A 24,174-nucleotide genomic window follows, 5' to 3' on the forward strand; every position below is an offset into this window, starting at 1 on the left:
GGCATGTCATACAGTGGTGTGTGGTAGAGTTTCTACCAGCGGAAGGGCATAGAGTGCGGTGGCATGTCATACAGTGGTGTGTGGTGGAGTTTCGTACAGTGGAAGGGCATAGAGTGCAGTGGCATGTCATACAGTGGTGTGTGGTAGAGTTTCTTACAGTGGAAGGGCATAGAGTGCGGTGGCATGTCATACAGTGGTGTGTGGTAGAGTTTCTTACAGTGGAAGGGCATAGAGTGCGGTGGCATGTCATGCAGTGGTGTGTGGTAGAGTTTCTTACAGTGGAGGGGCATAGAGTGCAGTGGCATGTCATACAGTGGTGTGTGGTGGAGTTTCTTACAGTGGAAGGGCATAGAGTGTGGTGGCATGTCATACAGTGGTGTGTGGTAGAGTTTCTTACAGTGGAGGGGCATAGAGTGCGGTGGCATGTCATACAGTGGTGTGTGGTAGAGTTTCTTACAGTGGAAGGGCATAGAGTGCGGTGGCATGTCATACAGTGGTGTGTGGTAGAGTTTCTTACAGTGGAGGGGCATAGAGTGCAGTGGCATGTCATACATTGGTGTGTGGTAGAGTTTCTTACAGTGGAAGGGCATAGAGTGCAGTGGCATGTCATACAGTGGTGTGTGGTAGAGTTTCTTACAGTGGAAGGGCATAGAGTGCAGTGGCATGTCATACAGTGGTGTGTGGTAGAGTTTCTTACAGTGGAGGGGCATAGAGTGCAGTGGCATGTCATACAGTGGTGTGTGGTAGAGTTTCTTACAGTGGAGGGGCATAGAGTGCGGTGGCATGTCATACAGTGGTGTGTGGTAGAGTTTCTTACAGCGGAAGGGCATAGAGTGCAGTGGCATGTCATACAGTGGTGTGTGGTAGAGTTTCTTACAGCGGAGGGGCATAGAGTGCAGTGGCATGTCATACAGTGGTGTGTGGTGGAGTTTCTTACAGCGGAGGGGCATAGAGTGCAGTGGCATGTCATACAGTGGTGTGTGGTAGAGTTTCTTACAGTGGAGGGGCATAGAGTGCAGTGGCATGTCATACAGTGGTGTGTGGCAGAGTTTCTTACAGTGGAAGGGCATAGAGTGCGGTGGCATGTCATACAGTGGTGTGTGGCAGAGTTTCTTACAGTGGAAGGGCATAGAGTGCGGTGGCATGTCATACAGTGGTGTGTGGTAGAGTTTCTTACAGTGGAAGGGCATAGAGTGCGGTGGCATGTCATACAGTGGTGTGTGGCAGAGTTTCTTACAGTGGAAGGGCATAGAGTGCAGTGGCATGTCATACAGTGGTGTGTGGTAGAGTTTCGTACAGTGGAAGGGCATAGAGTGCAGTGGCATGTCATACAGTGGTGTGTGGTAGAGTTTCTTACAGTGGAAGGGCATAGAGTGCAGTGGCATGTCATACAGTGGTGTGTGGTAGAGTTTCTTACAGTGGAGGGGCATAGAGTGCAGTGGCATGTCATACAGTGGTGTGTGGTAGAGTTTCTTACAGTGGAAGGGCATAGAGTGCAGTGGCATGTCATACAGTGGTGTGTGGTAGAGTTTCTTACAGTGGAAGGGCATAGAGTGCAGTGGCATGTCATACAGTGGTGTGTGGTGGAGTTTCTTACAGTGGAAGGGCATAGAGTGCAGTGGCATGTCATACAGTGGTGTGTGGTAGAGTTTCTTACAGTGGAGGGGCATAGAGTGCAGTGGCATGTCATACATTGGTGTGTGGTAGAGTTTCTTACAGTGGAAGGGCATAGAGTGCAGTGGCATGTCATACAGTGGTGTGTGGTGGAGTTTCTTACAGTGGAAGGGCATAGAGTGCAGTGGCATGTCATACAGTGGTGTGTGGTAGAGTTTCTTACAGTGGAAGGGCATAGAGTGCGGTGGCATGTCATACAGTGGTGTGTGGTAGAGTTTCTTACAGTGGAAGGGCATAGAGTGCAGTGGCATGTCATACAGTGGTGTGTGGTAGAGTTTCTTACAGTGGAAGGGCATAGAGTGCAGTGGCATGTCATACAGTGGTGTGTGGTAGAGTTTCTTACAGTGGAAGGGCATAGAGTGCGGTGGCATGTCATACAGTGGTGTGTGGTAGAGTTTCTTACAGTGGAAGGGCATAGAGTGCGGTGGCATGTCATACAGTGGTGTGTGGTAGAGTTTCTTACAGTGGAAGGGCATAGAGTGCGGTGGCATGTCATACAGTGGTGTGTGGTGGAGTTTCTTACAGTGGAAGGGCATAGAGTGCGGTGGCATGTCATACAGTGGTGTGTGGTGGAGTTTCTTACAGTGGAAGGGCATAGAGTGCGGTGGCATGTCATACAGTGGTGTGTGGTGGAGTTTCTTACAGTGGAAGGGCATAGAGTGCAGTGGCATGTCATACAGTGGTGTGTGGTAGAGTTTCTTACAGTGGAAGGGCATAGAGTGCAGTGGCATGTCATACAGTGGTGTGTGGTAGAGTTTCTTACAGTGGAAGGGAATAGAGTGCAGTGGCATGTCATACAGTGGTGTGTGGTAGAGTTTCTTACAGTGGAAGGGCATAGAGTGCAGTGGCATGTCATACAGTGGTGTGTGGTAGAGTTTCTTACAGTGGAAGGGCATAGAGTGCAGTGGCATGTCATACAGTGGTGTGTGGTAGAGTTTCTTACAGTGGAGGGGCATAGAGTGCAGTGGCATGTCATACAGTGGTGTGTGGTAGAGTTTCTTACAGTGGAGGGGCATAGAGTGCGGTGGCATGTCATACAGTGGTGTGTGGTAGAGTTTCTTACAGTGGAGGGGCATAGAGTGCGGTGGCATGTCATACAGTGGTGTGTGGTAGAGTTTCTACCAGCGGAAGGGCATAGAGTGCGGTGGCATGTCATACAGTGGTGTGTGGTGGAGTTTCGTACAGTGGAAGGGCATAGAGTGCAGTGGCATGTCATACAGTGGTGTGTGGTAGAGTTTCTTACAGTGGAAGGGCATAGAGTGCGGTGGCATGTCATACAGTGGTGTGTGGTAGAGTTTCTTACAGTGGAAGGGCATAGAGTGCGGTGGCATGTCATGCAGTGGTGTGTGGTAGAGTTTCTTACAGTGGAGGGGCATAGAGTGCAGTGGCATGTCATACAGTGGTGTGTGGTGGAGTTTCTTACAGTGGAAGGGCATAGAGTGTGGTGGCATGTCATACAGTGGTGTGTGGTAGAGTTTCTTACAGTGGAGGGGCATAGAGTGCGGTGGCATGTCATACAGTGGTGTGTGGTAGAGTTTCTTACAGTGGAAGGGCATAGAGTGCGGTGGCATGTCATACAGTGGTGTGTGGTAGAGTTTCTTACAGTGGAGGGGCATAGAGTGCGGTGGCATGTCATACAGTGGTGTGTGGTAGAGTTTCTTACAGTGGAAGGGCATAGAGTGCGGTGGCATGTCATACAGTGGTGTGTGGTAGAGTTTCTTACAGTGGAGGGGCATAGAGTGCGGTGGCATGTCATACAGTGGTGTGTGGTAGAGTTTCTTACAGTGGAAGGGCATAGAGTGCGGTGTCATGTCATACAGTGGTGTGTGGTAGAGTTTCTTACAGTGGAGGGGCATAGAGTGCGGTGGCATGTCATACAGTGGTGTGTGGTAGAGTTTCTTACAGTGGAGGGGCATAGAGTGCGGTGGCATGTCATACAGTGGTGTGTGGTAGAGTTTCTTACAGTGGAGGGGCATAGAGTGCGGTGGCATGTCATACAGTGGTGTGTGGTAGAGTTTCTTACAGTGGAGGGGCATTGAGTGCAGTGGCATGTCATACAGTGGTGTGTGGTAGAGTTTCTTACAGTGGAGGGGCATAGAGTGCGGTGGCATGTCATACAGTGGTGTGTGGTAGAGTTTCTTACAGTGGAAGGGCATAGAGTGCGGTGGCATGTCATACAGTGGTGTGTGGTAGAGTTTCTTACAGTGGAAGGGCATAGAGTGCAGTGGCATGTCATACAGTGGTGTGTGGTAGAGTTTCTTACAGTGGAGGGGCATAGAGTGCGGTGGCATGTCATACAGTGGTGTGTGGTGGAGTTTCTTACAGTGGAGGGGCATAGAGTGCAGTGGCATGTCATACAGTGGTGTGTGGTAGAGTTTCTTACAGTGGAGGGGCATAGAGTGCAGTGGCATGTCATACAGTGGTGTGTGGTAGAGTTTCTTACAGTGGAGGGGCATAGAGTGCGGTGGCATGTCATACAGTGGTGTGTGGTAGAGTTTCTTACAGTGGAGGGGCATAGAGTGCGTGGCATGTCATACAGTGGTGTGTGGTAGAGTTTCTTACAGTGGAGGGGCATAGAGTGCGGTGGCATGTCATACAGTGGTGTGTGTGGTGGAGTTTCTTACAGTGGAAGGGCATAGAGTGCCGTGGCATGTCATACAGTGGTGTGTGGTGGAGTTTCTTACAGTGGAAGGGCATAGAGTGCAGTGGCATGTCATACAGTGGTGTGTGGTAGAGTTTCTTACAGTGGAAGGGCATAGAGTGCAGTGGCATGTCATACAGTGGTGTGTGGTAGAGTTTTTTACAGTGGAAGGGCATAGAGTGCAGTGGCATGTCATACAGTGGTGTGTGGTAGAGTTTCTTACAGTGGAGGGGCATAGAGTGCGGTGGCATGTCATACAGTGGTGTGTGGTAGAGTTTCTTACAGTGGAGGGGCATAGAGTGCGGTGGTATGTCATACAGTGGTGTGTGGTGGAGTTTCTTACAGTGGAGGGGCATAGAGTGCAGTGGCATGTCATACAGTGGTGTGTGGTAGAGTTTCTTACAGTGGAAGGGCATAGAGTGCGGTGGCATGTCATACAGTGGTGTGTGGTAGAGTTTCTTACAGTGGAAGGGCATAGAGTGCGGTGGCATGTCATACAGTGGTGTGTGGTAGAGTTTCTTACAGTGGAGGGGCATAGAGTGCGGTGGCATGTCATACAGTGGTGTGTGGTAGAGTTTCTTACAGTGGAAGGGCATAGAGTGCAGTGGCATGTCATACAGTGGTGTGTGGTGGAGTTTCTTACAGTGGAAGGGCATAGAGTGCAGTGGCATGTCATACAGTGGTGTGTGGTAGAGTTTCTTACAGTGGAAGGGCATAGAGTGCGGTGGCATGTCATACAGTGGTGTGTGGTAGAGTTTCTTACAGTGGAAGGGCATAGAGTGCGGTGGCATGTCATACAGTGGTGTGTGGTGGAGTTTCTTACAGTGGAAGGGCATAGAGTGCAGTGGCATGTCATACAGTGGTGTGTGGTAGAGTTTCTTACAGTGGAAGGGCATAGAGTGCAGTGGCATGTCATACAGTGGTGTGTGGTAGAGTTTCTTACAGTGGAAGGGCATAGAGTGCAGTGGCATGTCATACAGTGGTGTGTGGTAGAGTTTCTTACAGTGGAGGGGCATAGAGTGCGGTGGCATGTCATACAGTGGTGTGTGGTAGAGTTTCTTACAGTGGAAGGGCATAGAGTGCGGTGGCATGTCATACAGTGGTGTGTGGTAGAGTTTCTTACAGTGGAGGGGCATAGAGTACGGTGGCATGTCATACAGTGGTGTGTGGTAGAGTTTCTTACAGTGGAGGGGCATAGAGTGCAGTGGCATGTCATACAGTGGTGTGTGGTAGAGTTTCTTACAGTGGAGGGGCATAGAGTGCAGTGGCATGTCATACAGTGGTGTGTGGTAGAGTTTCTTACAGTGGAAGGGCATAGAGTGCGGTGGCATGTCATACAGTGGTGTGTGGTAGAGTTTCTTACAGTGGAAGGGCATAGAGTGCAGTGGCATGTCATACAGTGGTGTGTGGTAGAGTTTCTTACAGTGGAAGGGCATAGAGTGCAGTGGCATGTCATACAGTGGTGTGTGGTAGAGTTTCTTACAGTGGAGGGGCATAGAGTGCAGTGGCATGTCATACAGTGGTGTGTGGTAGTGTTTCTTACAGTGGAAGGGCATAGAGTGCGGTGGCATGTCATACAGTGGTGTGTGGTGGTGTTTCTTACAGTGGAAGGGCATAGAGTGCAGTGGCATGTCATACAGTGGTGTGTGGTGGAGTTTCTTACAGTGGAGGGGCATAGAGTGCAGTGGCATGTCATACAGTGGTGTGTGGTAGAGTTTCTTACAGTGGAAGGGCATAGAGTGCAGTGGCATGTCATACAGTGGTGTGTGGTAGAGTTTCTTACAGTGGAAGGGCATAGAGTGCAGTGGCATGTCATACAGTGGTGTGTGGTAGAGTTTCTTACGGTGGAAGGGCATAGAGTGCGGTGGCATGTCATACAGTGGTGGGTGGTGGAGTTTCTTACGGTGGAGGGGCATAGAGTGCGGTGGCATGTCATACAGTGGTGTGTGGTGGAGTTTCTTACAGTGGAGGGGCATAGAGTGCGGTGGCATGTCATACAGTGGTGTGTGGTAGAGTTTCTTACGGTGGAAGGGCATAGAGTGCAGTGGCATGTCATACAGTGGTGTGTGGTAGAGTTTCTTACAGTGGAGGGGCATAGAGTGCGGTGGCATGTCATACAGTGGTGTGTGGTGGAGTTTCTTACAGTGGAGGGGCATAGAGTGCGGTGGCATGTCATACAGTGGTGTGTGGTAGAGTTTCTTACAGTGGAAGGGCATAGAGTGCAGTGGCATGTCATACAGTGGTGTGTGGTGGAGTTTCTTACAGTGGAGGGGCATAGAGTGCGGTGGCATGTCATACAGTGGTGTGTGGTGGAGTTTCTTACAGTGGAGGGGCATAGAGTGCGGTGGCATGTCATACAGTGGTGTGTGGTAGAGTTTCTTACAGTGGAAGGGCATAGAGTGCGGTGGCATGTCATACAGTGGTGTGTGGTAGAGTTTCTTACAGTGGAGGGGCATAGAGTGCGGTGGCATGTCATACAGTGGTGTGTGGTAGAGTTTCTTACAGTGGAAGGGCATAGAGTGCAGTGGCATGTCATACAGTGGTGTGTGGTAGAGTTTCTTACAGTGGAGGGGCATAGAGTGCAGTGGCATGTCATACAGTGGTGTGTGGTGGTGTTTCTTACAGTGGAAGGGCATAGAGTGCAGTGGCATGTCATACAGTGGTGTGTGGTAGAGTTTCTTACAGTGGAGGGGCATAGAGTGCGGTGGCATGTCATACAGTGGTGTGTGTGGTAGAGTTTCTTACAGTGGAAGGGCATTGAGTGCCGTGGCATGTCATACAGTGGTGTGTGGTGGAGTTTCTTACAGTGAAAGGGCATAGAGTGCAGTGGCATGTCATACAGTGGTGTGTGGTAGAGTTTCTTACAGTGGAGGGGCATAGAGTGCAGTGGCATGTCATACAGTGGTGTGTGGTAGAGTTTCTTACAGTGGAGGGGCATAGAGTGCAGTGGCATGTCATACAGTGGTGTGTGGTAGAGTTTCTTACAGTGGAAGGGCATAGAGTGCGGTGGCATGTCTTGCAGTGGTGTGTGGTAGAGTTTCTTACAGTGGAGGGGCATAGAGTGCAGTGGCATGTCATACAGTGGTGTGTGGTGGAGTTTCTTACAGTGGAAGGGCATAGAGTGCAGTGGCATGTCATACAGTGGTGTGTGGTAGAGTTTCTTACAGTGGAGGGGCATAGAGTGCGGTGGCATGTCATACAGTGGTGTGTGGTAGAGTTTCTTACAGTGGAAGGGCATAGAGTGCAGTGGCATGCCATACAGTGGTGTGTGGTAGAGTTTCTTACAGTGGAGGGGCATAGAGTGCAGTGGCATGTCATACAGTGGTGTGTGGTAGAGTTTCTTACAGTGGAGGGGCATAGAGTGCAGTGGCATGTCATACAGTGGTGTGTGGTAGAGTTTCTTACAGTGGAGGGGCATAGAGTGCAGTGGCATGTCATACAGTGGTGTGTGGTAGAGTTTCTTACAGTGGAAGGGCATAGAGTGCAGTGGCATGTCATACAGTGGAGGGGCATAGAGTGCCGTGGCATGTCATACAGTGGTGTGTGGTAGAGTTTCTTACAGTGGAGGGGCATAGAGTGCAGTGGCATGTCATACAGTGGTGTGTGGTAGATTTTCTTACAGTGGAGGGGCATAGAGTGCAGTGGCATGTCATACAGTGGTGTGTGGTAGAGTTTCTTACAGTGGAAGGGCATAGAGTGCAGTGGCATGTCATACAGTGGTGTGTGGTAGAGTTTCTTACAGTGGACAAGCATTGAGTGGAGGGGCATAGAGTGCAGTGGCATGTCATACAGTGGTGTGTGGTAGATTTTCTTACAGTGGAGGGGCATAGAGTGCAGTGGCATGTCATACAGTGGTGGGTGGTAGAGTTTCTTACGGTGGAAGGGCATAGAGTGCAGTGGCATGTCATACAGTGGTGTGTGGTAGATTTTCTTACAGTGGAGGGGCATAGAGTGCAGTGGCATGTCATACAGTGGTGTGTGGTAGATTTTCTTACAGTGGAGGGGCATAGAGTGCGGTGGCATGTCATACAGTGGTGTGTGGTAGATTTTCTTACAGTGGAGGGGCATAGAGTGCAGTGGCATGTCATACAGTGGTGTGTGGTAGAGTTTCTTACAGTGGAAGGGCATAGAGTGCAGTGGCATGTCATACAGTGGTGTGTGGTAGAGTTTCTTACAGTGGACAAGCATTGAGTGGAGGGGCATAGAGTGCAGTGGCATGTCATACAGTGGTGTGTGGTAGATTTTCTTACAGTGGAGGGGCATAGAGTGCAGTGGCATGTCATACAGTGGTGGGTGGTAGAGTTTCTTACGGTGGAAGGGCATAGAGTGCAGTGGCATGTCATACAGTGGTGTGTGGTAGATTTTCTTACAGTGGAGGGGCATAGAGTGCAGTGGCATGTCATACAGTGGTGTGTGGTAGATTTTCTTACAGTGGAGGGGCATAGAGTGCGGTGGCATGTCATACAGTGGTGTGTGGTAGATTTTCTTACAGTGGAGGGGCATAGAGTGCAGTGGCATGTCATACAGTGGTGGGTGGTAGATTTTCTTACAGTGGAGGGGCATAGAGTGCAGTGGCATGTCATACAGTGGTGGGTGGTAGAGTTTCTTACGGTGGAAGGGCATAGAGTGCAGTGGCATGTCATACAGTGGTGTGTGGTAGATTTTCTTACAGTGGAGGGGCATAGAGTGCAGTGGCATGTCATACAGTGGTGTGTGGTAGATTTTCTTACAGTGGAGGGGCATAGAGTGCGGTGGCATGTCATACAGTGGTGTGTGGTAGAGTTTCTTACAGTGGACAAGCATTGAGTGGAGGGACGTAGAGTGAAGTGGCATGTCGGGGAGTGGCGTGTTGTAGAGTAGAATATAGTTGAGAGGCAAAGAGTGGAGTTGTGTAGAGAGGAGTGGCATGCTATAGACTAGAGTGGAGTGGCGTGTTGTAGAGTGTCTTAGAGTGAAGTGGCATGGAGCGGCTTGTCGTAGAGTGGAGTGACGTTTCGTGGAGTGGTATGTCATAGAATGTTTGAGTGGAGGGGTGTTGACTGGATGGCGTGTTGTGGAGTGTTGTACCGTGGACTAACATATCATACAGTGGAGTGGCGTGTTTTAGATTTCAGTCACGTGTCCTAGAGTGGAGTGGTGTACACTGGAGTGGCATGTCCTAGAGTGGAGTGTCATTGAGCGGAGAGTCATGGTAGAGTGCAGTGTCATTGAGTGGAGAGTCATGTCGTAGAGTGGCACGGAGCGGCATAGAGTAGAGTGGAGTGGTGTGTCATAGAGTGAAGTACACTGGAGTGGCATGTCATACAGTGGATTGGTGTTTCGTGGAATGGCATGTCGTACAGTGGAGTGGTATGTCATAGACAGGAGTGGCGTGTCATAGAGTGGAGTAAAGTGGCATGGAGGGGCGTAGAGTGTAATTCACTTTAATTTCATAGAGTGGAGTGGTGTGATATAGACTGGCATGTCCTAGAGTGTCTTTGAGTGGAGTGGCATAACATAACATGTGTATTTGTAAAGCGCACGTTCACCACTACGGGTATCTTGCCGCTGAATAACAGATGTTTGTTGTTACCCAACTCAATGGTACTCATTTTATCGACCTTAGATGGATGAAAGGCTGAGTGGGCCCGCCGGGATTTGAACCTGTGACCATGAGGTCGAACACAGGTCCCTGCAGTGGATGCATTAGTCCACCGAGGCACCAGACCCGGCATGTCGTGGAGTAGAGTGGCGTGGTGTAGTGTGTTGTATAACTCGCTCCTTCAACTATTTTTTTAACATTTTAAAAGTGTGTCAGTACTTTCTCGATACTTTCGAGACTACCTCTGTACTTCATAAACAATTTTTTTAAATATACAAAAATAATTTTCCCTACCTCTACCAAGTTTGCTAATCCTCCTCAGCTCTTCCTATATATTTCCAACACACTAATAATCTAGATTTCACATTAAAACTCAGAAGAAAGACTGTGTGTGGTCTATACAATATGGTTGCCTTTTTATTGTGTGAGGGCTTTCATTAATCAATAGTATTGTTTCGTCATTGACTTGTACTGCGGTTACCATGACCCGCTATATCCTACTTTTTTTCCCTTATAACTTGAAACCTACTGAACCGATTCTGATCAAATAACACAAAGAACCCGCTCCACAACATAATCTATATTCCTGCCAAATTTCTATTCAATTCGTTCAGCTGTTTTCTCACTACGTATGTCTTGGAAGTCTATGGAAAATGCATTGGTGGAAAAACGTGTTTTAGGACCCTCCTTTTTTCTTCGCACCCCCTTATCTAATCATTACAGAACTTTGCATCAGCAGCCAATGTAGAAAAAGGAATAGGTCTGCAAACTTTTCTGGAGATTCATCAAACAGTGACAAAGTTACTACCAGTATTAAAATATATAGATATATATCTATATTTATCACAGCTCCCGAAAATACACCAGGCACTCACGTGGTTCCCACAAAGATGTATCTATTTCCTGTAGACGCGTTTTGGCAAAAAGTTGCTTTTTTCAATATCTAGATAGTTAATACGTAACACGCAGCATTCAACCCCAGGGATCGCATCCCCCAGGGCCTCTGTTTTAGATAGGTGGGCTCACCAAACAAGCACAACATTGGTGCCCAGGAGAGGAGCCCCAGGGCCTCCATGGTCCCAGCCAGCTCCCTGCCAGCTCCCTGCATGGTGCAGGAGTCGGCATAGCTATTTACCATGTTCCCTCCAGGCAGGAGCAATCTGTTCCGTTTCCCTGTCCGCTTCAGAGCGAGCAAGGAAACGGAACGCAAGTCTGATGTCTGCCTGTGGGAAAATGTTTAAAGCTCCCATCCTCAATCAATCAATGAAGGGAATTGTAAGTGCGCTACTCACCCGTGAGGGTCTCAACGCCCTGGGGGGGAGGGGCCGCAGATCTGTTTAGCCGAAGAGCCAGGTCTTGAGGGTCTTCCTGAAGGTGAAAAGGGAGGGGGCACGTCTGATGTCTGCCGGTAGCTCGTTCCCGGTCTTGGCTGCAATGTGAGAGAAGGATCTTCCGCCTGCTCTGGCTCTGTGATTGCTCAGGGTTTCGGCCAGTGCTGGGGTTGAAGATCTGAGGTTTCTTTTGGGAACGTGGAAGTTGATTCTGTTGTTGAGGTATTTGGGTCAGTTGTTGTGTAGCCATTTGTAGGCGTAAGTGAGGATTTTAAAGGTGGCTCTGTTCTCCACGGGGAGCCAGTGGGGTCTACATAGGTGTTGGCTGATGTGTTCATGCCTCTTACTGTGTAAACGCTGGCCACTGGGTAATATACAAAGAGTCCTGGTTGTGCCTCTTTAGTCAAGGCTGACAACTGAAATCAGTTTTTTGTACCGTAATACCTTTGCCCCCTCTCGCATAATTTGCACCAAAGTGGAAAAATTAAATGCACTGGAGAACATTGAACACTGCCAAATTTGTTGAAGATCTGATAAATGGTAAAAAAAATTATGAGAAGTTGCAGAATAGCTTTTCATTCTCAAACATAATGTGATTTTGCTTTGGAAAGTTTTCTCCGTGCACAACTCTGAAACCCTCAAACGCATGGTCTCCACATTTTTATGTCAGAACAGCCGTTCATTCATTTGGGGCCCTTAGTTGATGTTGTGAAAATCTGATCAGCCGTTTTGGAGGTATAAGGCAAGATGTGACTCTCCAGTGCGCCTCTCAGATTATCTATCAGGCCTCGAAAAATCTACTCGCCCACTCGCAATGGTGAGTCAAATTTTATCGGGTCGAGCTATTTTAGCACCTACTGGAGTGAACATAATCTGGAAAGGAACAAGTGTTCTCTTCATACATAAAGTGAATGAGCAATAAAGATGCCATTAAATCCTGTTTTTATCTTGATATATTTACTGTCTGTTCAAGAAAAGAGGTCAAATGTCAGTTTGTCTTTTTACCAATTTCTGCTTGGAAAATGGGAGTTTATTTTTCTTTCTCTTACTGCAGTTAGAGGTTTTTGTCAAGTGAGCTGTCAATCATTGTGAAACAAAAGGCTGTGAGATGTCAGTTTGTTTTTAACACATAACATGTAAACAGCTTGTAAATGAAGTACACAAATATTTTTTAAATATATCATGAATTACGAAAACAATTTTTTTTGCAATTGAGAAGTGTGATGACAACAAAGATTTAAATAGGAACAAAACAATTCAGAGCACTTTACTTGGCGGTGTGCAAATGAACGATATTTACAGAAACTCGATTTCCAAACATTGTTAGTAACTATATTTTTTTATCAGTAAAACTGCATGTCAGCGTGAAATTATCTGGCCATTTCGATGTAAAATCTGCTGATTGAAAATGACAGTGTGTTACCTCTTCATGCTTTAGTAATGTACTTATTAAAAGTGATAGGTTTTAAATATGATGCCCTGGTGACAAGTCGGGGTCATGTGTATCCTATCTGTCGCTAGATTTTTATTATTTATGGAGCAAAGGTTTTGTCTATTAGATCAAACAAGTGTTTTCCGTACAGCAGACATGCCGAACTCGTGTATTTGAAGGTGCTCTCATATGTGGTAAAGATGAAAATGGCGGCCCAATGAATTAAAATGTTTGCCCAGGATCTCTTTATTTGAAACCAGTTAATGGGTCAAGAGCATTCCAACTAAGTCAAGTAGAATATTTAAGTCACTAGATCTACAGGTCTAGTATCATTTGTATAATTTTTCGAGGCCTGATTAGCAATTTGTGAACACAGGGCCAGACTGGCCGTAGCAGGCACCAGGCATTTCCCTGGTGGACCGCCAGGGTGGCGGCCAGTTTTGGGCCCTTGGGGGGGCCGTTTTTGTTCCAGGGCTGTTTTTGCTGCAATTTCGGCCCCTGTAACAAAATTGACCTAAACATACCCTGGCAAACTGCTTGGCCGCACCCCCAACTTCCGGGGGGGGGGGAATGGGCAAGCTGAGTACTTTGCCAGGACCAGTTTTGGTTCCCAGTCCGGCCCTGCTGACAGGATATATGTGGACAATAGGGCATCAGTACCACGCGGGCACACAGGACAGAAGAGACGACAAGATAAGAGGAACAAGAAGAAAGGCTCTCAGTGGGTGGGCCGATGCTGGGAGCCGATGCTGCAATGTTCCTAAGCCTGCTCACTTTAGAATATTTCCACCCCAGCTGCTTCACAGATCAGGGAGAGATGGAAAAGGAGGCACCCTTGGCCGAATTAGAATATGTGACTAGTCGCATTCTCCTCCTGCTGTTGGGAAGGGAAGTGGCCGAGAATCCTGACAGTGACATTTGCCCGCAGTTATCGATATATCACTTAAGGATGCTAAGGTAACGCTTGTACCTGCTTCCACTCAGGAACGAACAAGAGGCAATCCAAATATCACGCCACATGTCTGTAAAGATCTACAGAAGCGGCGGCTAAATAATTTCGACACCACCGGAGTGCCCGTGGGGGCGCCGGTAGGATACCACTGATCCACAAGACATTGGTCCTATTATCCCCTTACAAGCCAAAATCCACATAGGATCACCCGAACAACATCTAGGTGAATCCTAGTAAACGTGGAGGGAGTCGAACCCAACCAACTGCATTGGTGGCTGATAATGACATCAAGTGTGATCACGGCCAAGTCTCTTCCTTATCCCCATCCACCCCCACGTCCTGAAGAAGACCCGCAGCCGAGGAAGCAAAAATCCCGAGAGCATTAGGGTCGAAACGTCGACGCTTTTTAGGGCTCGGGCCTACGTCACACGAAGTGGGGCGGGGCTTCCGAGCTCTAATGTTATAAAAAAAGAAAAGTTCAGAAAGGGCTGTGGGCTGCCGCATTCCAGAAAGCGCGCGTTTTTTGCGTGTGGTATTCTGCCATGTGAATGGTAATTGGTCCAGGCAAGGCTGTGTTTAAGTAAGGCAGCACGCCATAGGGCTTTGGAATTTTTGCAATGTCCACTTCCTGCATAAAGTGTTCGGACACGCGCAGAAGAATACATAAATCCTCAATTACCAGCTGTCCGAGGTGCCGGTAATTGAAGGCAGATGGTGCTGGGAGCGTGTGCACTGATGTGTTTTTTTTCCCTTGAGCTCTGTGTGCGCGCCGGCAAACCCGCGCTTGCTCTTTGACTGAGGTAGGCTAAACAAGCATTGGCAAAGCAAATAGGACTCTCCTATACAAAATCTGTTGGTTTTGTCAGGGATATGTTTAGCCATGTTGTACAGCAGCCTGGCTGCTATGCAGCACAGCTGAAAGTAAAAAAACAAAGTGATTTGATAAGCACTCCTGCCCACTCACCCGAACTCAAACTTTTAATGTCAAAATAGAAGATCAGAGTAGGGAGGGCAGAGTAGGGAGGGCAGAGTAGGGAGGGCAGAGTAGGGAGTGCAGAGTAGTGAGGGCAGAGTAGTGAGGGCAGAGTAGTGAGGGCAGAGTGCAGAGTAGTGAGGGCAGAGTGCAGAGTAGGGAGGGCAGAGTAGGGAGTGCAGAGTAGGGAGTGCAGAGTGCAGAGTAGTGAGGGCAGAGTAGTGAGGGCAGAGTAGGGAGTGCAGAGTAGGGAGTGCAGAGTAGGGAGTGCAGAGTAGGGAGTGGTGAGGGCAGAGTAGTGAGGGCAGAGTAGTGAGTGCAGAGTAGTGAGGGCAGAGTGCAGAGTAGGGAGGGCAGAGTGCAGAGTAGTGAGGGCAGAGTAGTGAGGGCAGAGTAGTGAGGGCAGAGTAGTGAGGGCAGAGTAGGGAGTGCAGAGTAGGGAGTGCAGAGTAGGGAGTGCAGAGTAGGGAGTGCAGAGTAGGGAGTGCAGAGTAGGGAGGGCAGAGTAGGGAGGGCAGAGTAGTGAGGGCAGAGTAGTGAGGGCAGAGGGCAGAGTAGGGAGGGCAGAGTAGGGAGGGCAGAGTAGGGAGGGCAGAGTAGGGAGGGCAGAGTAGGGAGTGCAGAGTAGGGAGAGGAGAAGTGAGTAGTGAGTAGAGTAGTGAGTAGTGAGTAGAGTAGTGAGTAGAGAGTAGAGTAGTGAGTAGAGTAGTGAGTAGAGTAGTGAGTAGTGAGTAGTGAGTTGAATAGTGAGTAGAGTAGTGAGTAGTGAGTAGAGTAGTGAGTAGAGTAGTGAGTAGTGAGTAGAGTAGTGAGTAGTGAGTAGAGTAGTGAGTAGTGAGTAGAGTAGTGAGTAGTGAGTAGAGTAGTGAGTAGAGTAGTGAGTGCAGAGTAGTGAGTAGTGAGTAGAGTAGTGAGTAGTGAGTAGTGAGTAGAGTAGTGAGTAGTGAGTAGAGTAGTGAGTAGAGTAGTGAGTAGTGAGTAGAGTAGTGAGTAGTGAGTGCAGAGTAGTGAGTAGAGTAGTGAGTAGTGAGTAGAGTAGTGAGTAGAGTAGTGAGTAGTGAGTAGAGTAGTGAGTGCAGAGTAGTGAGTAGTGAGTAGAGTAGTGAGTAAAGTAGTGAGTAGTGAGTAGAGTAGTGAGTGCAGAGTAGTGAGTAGTGAGTAGAGTAGTGAGTGCAGAGTAGTGAGTAGTGAGTAGAGTAGTGAGTAGTGAGTAGAGTAGTGAGTAGAGTAGTGAGTAGAGTAGTGAGTGCAGAGTAGTGAGTAGTGAGTAGAGTAGTGAGTAGTGAGTGCAGAGTAGTGAGTAGTGAGTAGAGTAGTGAGTAGAGTAGTGAGTAGTGAGTAGAGTAGTGAGTAGAGTAGTGAGTAGTGAGTAGAGTAGTGAGTAGTGAGTAGAGTAGTGAGTAGAGTAGTGAGTAGTGAGTGCAGAGTAGTGAGTAGAGTAGTGAGTAGTGAGTAGAGTAGTGAGTAGTGAGTAGAGTAGTGAGTAGAGTAGTGAGTAGTGAGTGCAGAGTAGTGAGTAGTGAGTAGAGTAGTGAGTAGAGTAGTGAGTAGTGAGTGCAGAGTAGTGAGTAGTGAGTAGAGTAGTGAGTAGAGTAGTGAGTAGTGAGTAGAGTAGTGAGTAGTGAGTAGAGTAGTGAGTAGAGTAGTGAGTAGTGAGTAGAGTAGTGAGTAGAGTAGTGAGTAGTGAGTGCAGAGTAGTGAGTAGAGTAGTGAGTAGTGAGTAGAGTAGTGAGTAGAGTAGTGAGTAGAGTAGTGAGTAGTGAGTGCAGAGTAGTGAGTAGAGTAGTGAGTAGTGAGTAGAGTAGTGAGTAGTGAGTGCAGAGTAGTGAGTAGTGAGTAGAGTAGTGAGTAGAGTAGTGAGTAGTGAGTGCAGAGTAGTGAGTAGTGAGTAGAGTAGTGAGTAGTGAGTAGTGAGTAGAGTAGTGAGTAGAGTAGTGAGTAGAGTAGTGAGTAGTGAGTAGAGTAGTGAGTAGAGTAGTGAGTAGAGTAGTGAGTAGTGAGTGCAGAGTAGTGAGTAGAGTAGTGAGTAGTGAGTAGAGTAGTGAGTAGTGAGTAGAGTAGTGAGTAGTGAGTGCAGAGTAGTGAGTAGAGTAGTGAGTAGTGAGTAGAGTAGTGAGTAGAGTAGTGAGTAGTGAGTAGAGTAGTGAGTAGAGTAGTGAGTAGAGTAGTGAGTAGAGTAGTGAGTAGAGTAGTGAGTAGAGTAGTGAGTAGTGAGTGCAGAGTAGTGAGTAGTGAGTAGAGTAGTGAGTAGAGTAGTGAGTGCAGAGTAGTGAGTAGTGTAGTGAGTAGTGAGTAGTGTAGTGAGTAGTGAGTAGAGTAGTGAGTAGAGTAGTGAGTAGAGTAGTGAGTAGTGAGTAGAGTAGTGAGTAGAGCAGTGAGTAGTGAGTGGAGTAGTGAGTAGAGTAGTGAGTAGAGTAGTGAGTAGAGTAGTGAGTAGAGTAGTGAGTAGAGTAGTGAGTAGAGAGTAGAGTAGTGAGTAGTGAGTGCAGAGTAGTGAGTAGTGAGTGCAGAGTAGTGAGTAGTGAGTAGAGTAGTGAGTAGTGAGTAGAGTAGTGAGTAGAGTAGTGAGTAGAGTAGTGAGTAGTGAGTAGAGTAGTGAGTAGTGAGTAGAGTAGTGAGTAGAGTAGTGAGTAGAGTAGTGAGTAGTGAGTAGAGTAGTGAGTAGAGTAGTGAGTAGAGTAGTGAGTAGTGAGTAGAGGAGTGAGTAGAGTAGTGAGTGCAGAGTAGTGAGTAGTGAGTGCAGAGTAGTGAGTAGAGTAGTGAGTAGTGAGTGCAGAGTAGTGAGTAGTGAGTAGTGAGTGCAGAGTAGTGAGTAGTGAGTAGTGTAGTGAGTAGTGAGTAGAGTAGTGAGTAGAGTAGTGAGTAGAGTAGTGAGTAGAGTAGTGAGTAGAGCAGTGAGTAGTGAGTGGAGTAGTGAGTAGAGTAGTGAGTAGAGTAGTGAGTAGTGAGTAGAGTAGTGAGTAGTGAGTAGAGTAGTGAGTAGAGAGTAGAGTAGTGAGTAGTGAGTGCAGAGTAGTGAGTAGTGAGTAGAGTAGCGAGTAGTGAGTAGAGTAGTGAGTAGAGTAGTGAGTAGTGAGTAGAGTAGTGAGTAGAGTAGTGAGTAGTGAGTGCAGAGTAGTGAGTAGTGAGTAGAGTAGTGAGTAGTGAGTGCAGAGTAGTGAGTAGTGAGTAGAGTAGTGAGTAGTGAGTAGAGTAGTGAGTAGAGTAGTGAGTAGTGTAGTGAGTAGAGTAGTGAGTAGTGAGTAGAGTAGTGAGTGCAGAGTAGTGAGTAGTGAGTGCAGAGTAGTGAGTAGTGAGTAGAGTAGTGAGTAGTGAGTGCAGAGTAGTGAGTAGAGTAGTGAGTAGAGTAGTGAGTAGTGAGAAGAGTAGTGAGTAGAGTTGTGAGTAGTGAGTAGAGTAGTGAGTAGAGTAGTGAGTAGTGAGTAGAGTAGTGAGGTGAGTAGAGTAGTGAGTAGAGTAGTGAGTAGAGTAGTGAGTAGTGAGTTGAGTAGTGAGTAGTGAGTAGTGAGTAGAGTAGTGAATAGAGTAGTGAGTAGTGAATAGAGTAGTGAGTAGAGTAGTGAGTAGTGAGTAGTGAGTAGAGAGTAGAGTAGTGAGTGCAGAGTAGTGAGTAGTGAGTAGAGTAGTGAGTAGAGAGTGCAGAGTAGTGAGTAGAGTAGTGAATAGTGAGTAGAGTAGTGAGTAGTGAGTAGAGTAGTGAGTAGAGTAGTGAGTAGTGAGTAGAGTAGTGAGTAGAGCAGTGAGTAGTGAGTTGAGTAGTGAGTAGAGTAGTGAGTAGTGAGTAGAGTAGTGAGTAGTGAGTGCAGAGTAGTGAGTAGTGAGTAGAGTAGTGAGTAGTGAGTAGAGTAGTGAGTAGAGTTGTGAGTTGAGTAGTGAGTAGAGTAGTGAGTAGAGTAGTGAGTAGAGCAGTGAGTAGAGTAGTGAGTAGTGAGTGCAGAGTAGTGAGTAGAGTAGTGAGTAGAGTAGTGAGTGGAGAGTAGTGAGTAGTGAGCAGAGTAGTGAGTAGAGTAGTGAGTAGAGTAGTGAGTAGTGAGTAGAGTAGTGAGTAGTGAGTAGAGTAGTGAGTAGAGTAGTGAGTAGAGTAGTGAGTAGAGTAGTGAGTAGTGAGTAGAGTAGTGAGTAGAGTAGTGAGTAGTGAGTAGAGTAGTGAGTAGAGTAGTGAGTAGAGTAGTGAGTAGAGTAGTGAGTAGTGAGTAGAGTAGTGAGTAGAGTAGTGAGTAGAGTAGTGAGTAGTGAGTAGTGAGTAGAGAGTAGAGTAGTGAGTGCAGAGTAGTGAGTAGTGAGTAGAGTAGTGAGTGCAGAGTAGTGAGTAGTGAGTAGAGTAGTGAGTAGAGTAGTGAGTAGTGAGTAGAGTAGTGAGTGCAGAGTAGTGAGTAGTGAGTAGAGTAGTGAGTAAAGTAGTGAGTAGTGAGTAGAGTAGTGAGTGCAGAGTAGTGAGTAGTGAGTAGAGTAGTGAGTGCAGAGTAGTGAGTAGTGAGTAGAGTAGTGAGTAGAGTAGTGAGTAGTGAGTAGAGTAGTGAGTAGTGAGTAGAGTAGTGAGTAGAGTAGTGAGTAGTGAGTAGAGTAGTGAGTAGTGAGTAGAGTAGTGAGTAGTGAGTAGAGTAGTGAGTAGAGCAGTGAGTAGTGAGTTGAGTAGTGAGTAGAGTAGTGAGTAGTGAGTAGAGTAGTGAGTAGTGAGTGCAAAGTAGTGAGTAGTGAGTAGAGTAGTGAGTAGTGAGTAGAGTAGTAGAGTAGTGAGTAGTGAGTAAAGTAGTGAGTAGAGTAGTGAGTAGAGCAGTGAGTAGTGAGTGCAGAGTAGTGAGTAGTGAGTAGAGTAGTGAGTGGAGAGTAGTGAGTAGTGAGCAGAGTAGTGAGTAGTAAGCAGAGTAGTGAGTAGTGAGTGCAGAGTAGTGAGTAGTGAGTAGAGTAGTGAGTAGAGTAGTGAGTAGAGTAGTGAGTAGTGAGTGCAGAGTAGTGAGTAGTGAGTAGAGTAGTGAGTAGTGAGTAGAGTAGTGAGTAGAGTAGTGAGTAGAGTAGTGAGTAGAGTAGTGAGTAGTGAGTAGAGTAGTGAGTAGTGAGTAGAGTTGTGAGTAGAGTAGTGAGTAGAGTAGTGAGTAGAGTAGTGAGTAGAGCAGTGAGTAGAGTAGTGAGTAGTGAGTGCAGAGTAGTGAGTAGTGAGTAGAGTAGTGAGTAGAGTAGTGAGTAGTGAGTAGAGTAGTGAGTAGAGTAGTGAGTAGAGTAGTGAGTAGAGCAGTGAGTAGAGTAGTGAGTAGTGAGTGCAGAGTAGTGAGTAGAGTAGTGAGTGGAGAGTAGTGAGCAGAGTAGTGAGTAGTGAGTGCAGAGTAGTGAGTGCAGAGTAGTGAGTGCAGAGTAGTGAGTAGTGAGTAGAGTAGTGAGTAGAGTAGTGAGTAGAGTAGTGAGTAGAGTAGAGTAGTGAGTAGAGTAGTGAGTAGAGTAGTGAGTAGAGTAGTGAGTAGTGAGCAGAGTAGTGAGTAGTGAGTAGTGAGTGCAGAGTAGTGAGTAGTGAGTAGAGTAGTGAGTAGAGTAGTGAGTAGAAAGTAGTGAGTAGAGTAGTGAGTAGAGTAGTGAGTAGTGGGTAGAGTAGTGGGTAGAGTAGTGGGTAGAGTAGTGGGTAGAGTAGTGGGTAGAGTAGTGGGTAGAGTAGTGGGTAGAGTAGTGAGTAGAGTAGTGAGTAGAGTAGTAAGTAGAGTAGTGAGTGCAGAGTAGTGAGTAGAGTAGTGAGTAGAGTAGTGAGTAGTGAGTGCAGAGTAGTGAGTAGTGAGTAGAGTAGTGAGTAGAGTTGTGAGGTGATTAGAGTAGAGTAGTGAATAGAGTAGTGAGTGCAGAGAAGTGAGTAGTGAGTAGAGAAGTGAGTAGTGAGTAGAGTAGAGTAGTGAGTAAAGTAGTGAGTGCAGAGTAGTGAGTAGAGAAGTGAGTAGAGTAGTGAGTAGTGAGTAGAGTAGTGAGTAGAGTAGTGAGTAGAGTAGTGAGTAGTGAGTAGAGAGTAAAGTAGTGAGTGCAGAGTAGTGAGTAGAGAAGTGAGTAGAGTAGTGAGTAGTGAGTGCAGAGTAGTGAGTGGAGAGTAGTGAGTAGAGTAGTGAGCAGAGTAGTGAGTGCAGAGTAGTGAGTAGAGTAGTGAGTAGAGTAGTGAGTAGAGTAGCGAGTAGTGAGGTGAGTAGTGAGTAGTGAGTGCAGAGTAGTGAGTGGACATCACAGGCAGCAGCTCTGCAAGCTTCTTACACTCACAAGGAGACCACATGCAGCTGAGTTGCAAGCTTCTCCCACTCACAAGAAGGACATCACAAACAGCAGCGGTGCAAGCTTCTCACACTCACAAGAAGGACATCACAAACAGCAGCGGTGCAAGCTTCTCACACTCACAAGGAGACCACAGGCAGCTGAGGTGCAAGCTTCTCCCACTCACAAGAAGGACATCACAAGCAGCAGCGGTGCAAGCTTCTCACACTCACAAGAACGACATCACAGGCAGCAGCAGTGCAAGCTACTTACACTCACAAGGAGACGACAGGCAGCAGAGGTGCAAGCTTCTCACACTCGCAAGAACGACATCACAAGCAGCAGTGGTGCAAGCTTCCCTTACACACTCACAGCAGGTACTGTGCCAAGGCAGCAGCAGCAACAGAGCAAGAGTCCCTTACAAAGAACAGGCACAGCACAGAGATGCACAATGCAATCTTCTCATACTCACAGGCAGCAGCTGTGCAAGCTTCTCACACTCACAAGAACGACATCACAGGCAGCAGCAGTGCAAGCTTCTTACACTCACAAGAAGGATATCACAGGCAGCAGAGGTGCAAGCTTCTTACACTCACAAGGAGACCACAGGCAGCAGAGGTGCAAGCTTCTTACACTCACAAGGAGACCACAGGCAGCAGAGGTGCAAGCTTCTCACACTCACAAGAAGGACAACACAGGCAGTAACGGTGCAATATTCTCACACTCACAAGGAGATCACTGGCAGTACACACCACATGAACACACTCCATAACACATAGCAACAATACATTGCATTTACAATGCCATTAGCTCAAACTCAAATAAATCCGAGCCCGATTGCATTTCTAATGCTTGTTATTTAATGTGCCTGTACCCCATATTGCCCCATCCCCCCTTTTCCCTTGAATAGCTTGGACAGGCTTGTTCAACTAGCGGAAGAATTGCCGCCTTGTTGTTTTTTGTAAATATTGGAACTGTATAATATAACTGCTCCTTTATTCTTTCTCTTCACTTGAGCACCCCTTTCCTTTCACTTTGACTATAACTCTCATAGTCCTTGCGCCGTGTATTAGTAGAATAGTTTTTTTGACTTTGTAAATAACTGTGTTTGATTTTTGATAATATAAAAATTTGAAATGTGGGTATGGTGTTTATTGTTCATTCAATCAATCTTTTCTCCCATGTAGCTTGATTCCAAATATGCAGATTCAATCGCATCTCTCAATCTAAAAATGTTATTTTGATAAGGTCAATCTAATCAATAGTCTAGGACCACTGTTTTTTCTCATGTCAACGCCCTTCCACCTTGCCCAAAGGTGGGAGGACTTTGCAAATTTATATTGAGGTCCACCCTCTCAGCTTGCACCCGGTGAGCGGGTGGGAAACTGCTGTCGAAGTGCAGGGGGTACATTTTCAGTCCCCGCTCTTGTTACCTTGTGTTGACGGGGAAGTTTCCCCCGTAGTTTCGCCGACGTGACAGCACCAAGTATTTTGCATTTTTTACTAAAATGTTCCACTCTCTGTTTCTTTGCAGGTGACCGACCATGCCACCACGGCCCTGCTGCACTACCAGCTGCCCCAGATGCCCGATGTGGTGGTCCGCTCCTTCATGGTAAGTTTATCAAGGCTGAGTGACAGGAGTCATCAGGGCTGAGTGACAGGAGTGCCTGGTTATTGGGGAGAATTGTGGGTGGCGGCAGAGCAGCAGCGTGAGGGTAAGGCAGCCTGGGCCTTCTCTAGGCCTACTCTGGTGCGTCCTCGTTGACACCCCCTGCCTAGGAATGACTTGAAACACGACGCGTTACACTTCCCTTCCACCTGTATTCAAGGCACAAGTCCTAAAAAAAGAAGTGGGGGGACGCTGACATCATGACAGGAAGTGACATCACGAAAGGTGGCTGGCACCAGCAGACTCATTGCCTCCCCTCGCTCACCCCTTAGATGCGATTGCATCAGAGAAGCCAGCGCGTGAGCAGCGTTCTGAATGGGCTCCAATCTCGCCACAGGGAGGCCAAAGAGTGAATGTGTGGCTCCATTTGCTCCAGTTATCGAGCTCCCGGTAAAATAAGTGGGGGGACGCCATCCATCCGCATGGTACCCCGACTCGAGCCCTGCCTGTTTTGTACTTTCTCCATCAGCCTGTGGCACGTGCGTGTGACCAGCGGAGGTCCTCTCTCCTCCAAGATGTCTCTGCCTAGGAGCCACCTGCCTCAGCCACACAAGCATCATTCTGAAAGAGCTCTCCAACCCCAGCGCCGGAAACAACGACATCACCCCATCGCAAGACCTCTGCAACTCCCTCGCGTCCTACTTCCACAACAAGATCACGGACATACACAACAGCTTCAACAACCAACCAACGCAAGCCACAACCGCAACGACGCCACCCACCGCCACCCTCCGCACCTGGACCCCGATCAGCACCGAAGACACCATCCGCACCATGAACTCCATCCATTCCGGATCTCCGACTGACCCCTGCCCTCACCACATCTTCAACAAGGCCGACGCTGTCCTCGCACCCCACCTGCGGGACATCATCAACACCTCCTTCGACTCCGCCACCTTCCCTGAGAGCTGGAAGCACGCCGAACTCAGCGCTCTTCTCAAGAAACCTACAGCAAACCCCACCGACCTCAAGAACTACCGTCCCATCTCGCTCCTCCCGTTCCCGGCCAAAGTCATCGAGAAGACCGTCAACAAACAGCTGGCCGCCTTCCTCGAGACGAATGGATCCCTCGACCCCTCACAGTCCGGCTTCCGAGCGAACCACAGCACCGAGACCACCCTCATCGCCGCCACCGACGACCTTCGAACTCTGATGGACAACGGAGAAACAGCGGCCCTCATCCTCCTGGACCTCTCCGCGGCTTTCGACACGGTCTGCCACCGCACCCTAGTACAGCGCCTCAGCAACATCGGAATCCAGGAGAAGGCACTGGAATGGATCACCTCCTTCCTCGACGGAAGAACACAAAGAGTCCGCCTACCACCGTACAAGTCAGAGGCCACCAAAGTCATCTGCGGCGTCCCTCAAGGATCCTCACTGAGCCCCACCCTCTTCAACGTCTACATGAGCCCCCTCGCGGCCATCGTACGCAAACACAACCTGAACATCATCTCCTACGCCGACGACACCCAGCTGATCCTCTCCCTGACCAACGACCCCGACACCGCCAGAGCCAACCTGCACGAAGGGATGAGAGACGTAGCCGAATGGATGACGACCAGCCGCCTGAAACTGAACTCAGACAAGACGGAGGTCCTCATCCTGGGCTCCACGCCCTCCGCCTGGGACGACTCCTGGTGGCCCCCCGCCCTGGGCACCGCACCCAAACCGACGGACCACGCACGCAACCTGGGCTTCATACTGG

General features: G+C 48.1%; 1 protein-coding gene across 1 annotated transcript in view; it reads left to right on the forward strand.

Moving 5' to 3' along the window:
- MED27 (mediator complex subunit 27) overlaps positions 1-24,174 on the forward strand; it is a 1,027,121-nt gene that overhangs the window by 988,052 nt on the left and 14,895 nt on the right. Inside the window, exon 7 of the mRNA XM_078646177.1 lies at positions 22,335-22,412. Coding sequence (XP_078502303.1) covers positions 22,335-22,412 — 78 coding nt within the window. The remainder of the gene's footprint in view (positions 1-22,334; positions 22,413-24,174) is intronic.

Source organism: Lissotriton helveticus, chromosome 5_1 (assembly GCF_964261635.1).
Source record: "Lissotriton helveticus chromosome 5_1, aLisHel1.1, whole genome shotgun sequence".
NCBI lineage: Eukaryota > Metazoa > Chordata > Amphibia > Caudata > Salamandridae > Lissotriton > Lissotriton helveticus.